This window comes from Castanea sativa, chromosome 7 (assembly GCF_040712315.1).
Source record: "Castanea sativa cultivar Marrone di Chiusa Pesio chromosome 7, ASM4071231v1".
NCBI lineage: Eukaryota > Viridiplantae > Streptophyta > Magnoliopsida > Fagales > Fagaceae > Castanea > Castanea sativa.
Window position 1 is genome coordinate 20,558,622 of NC_134019.1, and position 6,000 is coordinate 20,564,621.

Below are 6,000 nucleotides of genomic sequence, written 5' to 3' on the forward strand. Positions count from 1 at the left end.
AAACTTATATATGTATACGGCTAAAACTTGTTACACACTCTAATTACACACTCTTGTACACACACCTTGTGAAATTGTGATTTTTGAAAATGTGATTTTAGTAATAATTGTTGTGAAATCATATATTAAAAACACAATTCCAGCTTACATGGCATTGTGTGTCTTATACACAGTATGTAACTATCACCACTCTATTCATATGCATACTTAAAAAAAAATTGAAACCTCTAAAATAACATTTGAAAAGCTTAAGCCAACAAGTTTGGGCTCAATTATGATTCTTGTTATTAGTATCCAACACGAGGGACAAATTAACCTTGGAAAAGACATGCCTTACTCTAAATACTAAGAAAAACAAACTGAATTGAAATTAACTAACTGCAGGACACTGTATGACCAATATTACCAATACTTTTATTTTTTTAATTTTTATATAGATATGGTTATGATTCTGATAATTAAGTATACCATGGAGCATGCTTATGAGCTCATTTACAACTCCAAATTCATCATCCAATCATGTCCAAATCATGTTTTGAACTTTTGACATAGTTTCAAGCATTCTGAAACATGACTTTAATGCATATTCCTAATTCCTAAAACTATTCAGTTTTCACTCCTTCAATAAAGATTTCAACTTATCTTAAGATATTCCCAGATTTCGAATAATGAACTTCCAAGTAAATATAATTGGAAAACTTACCCTATCAATTGCAGAAACTTCATTTTTCTCTGTTACTACAATAGCTTTGAATCATTTCTGCCCCACAAGATGCTCGATGAACTTTGACTGTGTGAAGATAAATGAGAAGATAAGCTCATCAGGGAGTTTATGAATTAAATAGTTTATCATAATGAAGACACACAACTAATTGTGTTTTTTCCCCTTCAGAATCACATCCCAATTCCTAACTAAATTTTAAGGAAATTTTAACTTGAAAATAAGCTTTAAGAAAAAAAAATAAGATACTATAGATACTATAAAACCTGAAGCTTAAACACAGATATATCTATTCTTAGAATCTTCCTCACGTCCATTTTGGGCTAGCCTTGACATCATCTAGTCTAAAGCCAATAGTTTAGCTGTATAGGAATCTTATCCGCATATATATATATATGAGAGCAACTTTCATTCAAAAGATCCTGTAAAAGTACCTCCAATTAGATATTAACTAGCCATATTCAGACTCGTTGACTAGCCTAATTAGTGCTCACATATTTCACTAGATGAAAGTTTCTCTGGAGCTTCAGAGTCATTCTATTTTGGGTATCTCACTGCCTCAGAAAGAAATTCATCTCTCTTTAGATAAGGCTCCTTCTACTCATTGCACAGGTTTGATGACAATTTGTGGTTCCTAGAAGAGACATGATGGCACAAGGAGTTCATAGAAATAGAGAGAACCACTGAATTGAGGATACATCAACCAGCACATGATCATTAGCTTCATCTATGCTAGAATGGTAGACTGATATGGACATAGGAAAGTTTCAACAAAAAAAAAAAACCATGTAAAAGATAAGATAATCAACTATCTCTGGACATGAAGCACACTGGTTTTATTTATTTATTTATTTTATATGTAAATAAAGGGGGGGGGGGGGGTGGAGTTGCGGTTCGAATCGCATACATTTGGCAACATTAAGAATGTCATTACTATCAAGACAAGCTATCACTTGAACCCCTGCATTGAAATTATTAATTATGTAATACAATTTTCCAAATCTTCGTACGAAGACTACACCCATGACAAAACTAATGTTTCTCCCGATTTTCAAGGAAGTGGAGGAAAAGAGAGAAGACAACCAACAGACACATCTTAGTAACTATTAGACGACCGAACTATTAGGATTCTCAGAGTATTTGTCGGTTTCCATTGATTATGAAAATTCCAAAACAAATAATATGCTTTACTTAGAGAGTGAAATTTTTTATACCATTTTCTATACCATTCAAAACAGTTTCATGAGTTTGTCAAAATCTCGCAAGTAATCAAAGTTAAAACAACTTCGCAAAAATGCACAAGAGTGAATTTTTCTGAATGTGCACAAAGTACCATGATTAAAAATTTGATTCAGTGTACATTCAGAATTACCATTCATGAAGCTTCATGAAACACACTCAAAGAGTGAATCCAAAGAACAGAGAACCCAAAAAGTAACCCTTATCATCACCAGCAACCGCACAAATTGAAGCACATCTATTAAGAAAACAGTCACCACTATAATCATCAACCCCTTCCGCCTCCATAGATGCATATAATGAAAGGAGGGAAAGAAACAGCACATGTTAGAGAGAGAGAGAGAGAGAGAGAGAGAGAGAGAGTTTGAATATCACTGAAATTATTCATTCAAACAAATTTCAACACAAGAGTTCTGTAATGGAAAGAAGCCTGTGTCGTACATTACAAACTTCCCTGTAGCCACCAGGCCACCTCCATAAAAATAATTAGAAAAAACAATGAAAAAATACAGTAATAAACAAGAATGTTGGTCTTAAACTCTAAACTGAAAATTTACAGCTGAATTTTGTGTATAGTTTGCTCCAACCGAAGAAGTGAACTTAAACTTGATGAGCGGCTTTGGGGCAACACATGCAGCAGATAATACATTATAGGATGGTACCGGAAGCTCAAGTTCCTCTTCCCCTCCATCATTCCTGGAGATACTAGAGCAACTTCTCCCTGTATCCACTACTTTCTGTACCCTCTCATTCTCAACCCCTGTTCCTTCCCCAAAACTTTGGGCTTCACCTGTCAATTTCAAATCATCTTCAAGTCTATCATGTTCTTTTGAAGAACCTTGCCGGTACCCTGATGGAGCAGGAACTATATCAGAATTAAGGATCTCAACTGCCGTAGAGCTTGATGAACCACTGACAGAAAATGAAGCTCCCAGACTACTTTGTGAACTACAAACGTTAGAACATCTTGCATTGATTGAACTATCCACTACTTTAGCTTCCACTGCCAAAGATGCATTCTTACTCCCTGCCTTAGAATCAGATTTTTCCAATTTCTGGCCTGACATAGGTTCTTCTCTTTTTCTTTTCTTTCCATCACCAGCTCCAGCAGAACCACCACATTCCCTGCCTAATCTCTTGGGACGGGCAGGCCTAACTCCACCAGGAAAGACAAACAGTGGAACGTTGTTACATTTTATGTGACATACACTAATCCACATCCCAGGCTTTTTAAGGGCATAGATCCCCACAAAGTCCTTGAATTCCTGAATAGCAGAACTTATGTCAAACTGTTCCCCTCCCTGAACACAAACACCTTGTTTCCGCCCCAACCCCATAAAATAACAACGATGGAATTGTTTGGATTTGTCCAGAAATTCACCAGGATGTGGGTGGCACAGTAGCTTCCCTCTCGTATGTATATCAATCTTCGAAGTCAGATGACGAAGCCGAGATTCAACCCATCCTTTCCAATTCACTAAGTCTTCATCATTCTGAGCAGTTATATCTATCTGAAGATAGTTCTTGTATGCTTCAAAGAAATGGTAAGGCTCAAAGAGAGTATTCCAGCCAGTTGCATTTGTATCCATTGCCTCACAAATTTCATTTCCTCTCTGAAATTCTTGCTGCATAATACACAGTGTACTTGAGGAGACATTGTAGCTGGAGTTCATGGATGGATACACCGGCGTGATAATGGGCATTAGATGTTTCTTGTCTCTGAAATTTCTTCTAGGATCCCAAGACTGAAGTGCCAGAGATCCCCCTTCAATGGGACATAGCATAATTGGATTAGGCCACCGCCACTGGCTATAGACCTTAAAAAACCGAGAAACCAACAAACTAGGCAGTGCATTTGGGTACAACTGGCATATACGAGCAACAAGAATGGCCCAGTTTATACCACCAAGAAACCCAGCAATATTGGAATAGATTCCACGCTGTTTAGACCAATATCTTATGCATCTTAGGGTTGTCTGAAAATTCTGGACGTTAGGAACCATATGCAAGATCTTATCAGTAACTCTAGATCCATTGATACTGAGCACACTCTTCTCATCCAAATCCAGCAGCAAAGATGGTAAAGAAATATTCAAGTCTTCAGGTATAGTCCATAACCCCAACTTTGCATAAAGAAGATCAATGGAAACCCCATTGAACTTAAACTTCATGACAGGAACAAAAGCATCAGGGACAGGATGCAACTCTTGCACTTCAGGCAACTCTGCCAGCATCCTATGAAGTTCACCAAAGAAATCTTCTTCCCGAGTAACGTGCCTCGGCCCAACACACAGTGTATCGATATCAGCACCGGGGCCATTCACCCCCAACCGATAAGACCCAAATGTGAAGATGACAGCATTGGCTTTTCCCACCATCTCCTCATTGTACCCTTTAGCCTCAGTAACCTTTTTGACCCATGCTTTCACAATTTGGTCCAACCTCCCCAGAACCTCCTGCCTTTTCACGGCTTCGTCATGACATTCATAGAACTCCACATCCTCCATTAGCTTCTGTAATTCCCGGGTGTTACTCCTATCCAATTCAGAAGGCTGAGCAGTCGAAATCGGTTCCCACATTCCATTCCTTGGCAGTTGATTTGATTTGTGCATAGCCATTTTGAAAATCTGTCAATAATATTGTTGCTATAACTAAAAAAAAAAAAAAAAATTCCCAAACAAAAACTTAGAAAAGAAAAGAAAAATTCAAAAAAAAATATAAAAATACAAATATAAATGTAACAATAATTATTAAAAAAATATAATAATTATTCGGAAATAATTATTAGAATTAAAAACCTGCAAGTTTAAAACCGTCCGAATAGGTTTTACATATGAAGAACCCCAAAGCGGCAGTTTTAAAACCACCAAGATAGGTATTCCAATTGAAGAGGTTTATAGAAGCAATTTTAAAACCGCGGGAATAGGCTGTTTACAAAAATAATAATAATAATAAAAATAAAAATAAAAATAAATTGAAAATTCAACTCTATAATAGCAGTTTTAAAGCGCAAGCTCGAAAACCGTCGCTATAGGAGACCTTAAGTTCCGGCTTTAAACTACAGTAATAGCTTAACCTATGCCAACGATTTCTAAAAGCGAAGCTATAGGTCTCTTATATCAACAATTTTGAAAAGTGCTGGAAAAAAAACGCCCTCGTAGAACAAGTTTTTTGGTAATGTATTAGGCAAAAGTGAAAGAAGCACAACACTATAGACAATACGTAATAGTAAGTAAAGAAACTAGGCAGTCAATAATCAATCACTTTTGTGTTAGAATCTTTTTTCCTCTCCTTCTCCCTTGTGTGTGTGTGTGTGTTTGTTTCTCAAAAAAAAATTTAAAAAAAATAATAATCAATCACCTTTGCGTTTTGGGTGTCAAATAAAAGTTTCAAAAAAATAACAGAGCTGTAGTGTAAAACACAAGAGGAAAATACAAATACAATTCAAAGAAAGCAGAAACCAGGCAATAATGAATCATATTTTTGCGCTTTGAGTATCAAGAAATTAAAGAAACCAAAAACGACAAAGAAAATAAAAATCGCTGTTTTTCACTTACAGTAACGAGCGCCAACGTAGGGGAAATTGTCAACAACGTTATTTATATATAGTGTTGTGTTGTGTCGGCGCTTGAGGGAAGTCCGAATCCAAACCGATTTTTGAAAAGTTAGGTGGCTTTTTTTTTATCTTTTATTTTTTTTCGTTTAAGGTCGGTGGAAGTGTCCCACTATGACGCTATCACTAACACACTATCCCTAGTAAAAAGATAATTAATCTATCTATTAATCTATCTATAGGTAAAGTATAGAGAAAATTCTATTAGAAGTTGAAATTATAATCCAATTTGCACCATGTGTTTAAATTTAGGTGAGGATCACATCATAATTATCTACTTAAGTTTGTACCATATGTCTACTTAAGTTTCTTAATCTTTGTGCCAAGTGAGTTAATGAGTGCAAAATACTAAGAATCTAATATTAATAAATTATTAAAAAAACAATCACATATACTCAATAAAAATTATCACACAACAAAAATTACT

At 35.6% G+C, this 6,000-nt stretch overlaps 1 protein-coding gene across 1 annotated transcript; it reads right to left on the reverse strand.

Moving 5' to 3' along the window:
• Window positions 1-2,493: 2,493 nt before the first annotated feature.
• Window positions 2,494-4,578, reverse strand: LOC142644112 (nuclear poly(A) polymerase 1-like). The gene has a single exon (XM_075818790.1). It carries the CDS (start codon window positions 4,576-4,578, stop codon window positions 2,494-2,496), a length of 2,085 nt encoding a protein of 694 aa, XP_075674905.1.
• Between the last annotated feature and the right edge of the window lie 1,422 nt (window positions 4,579-6,000).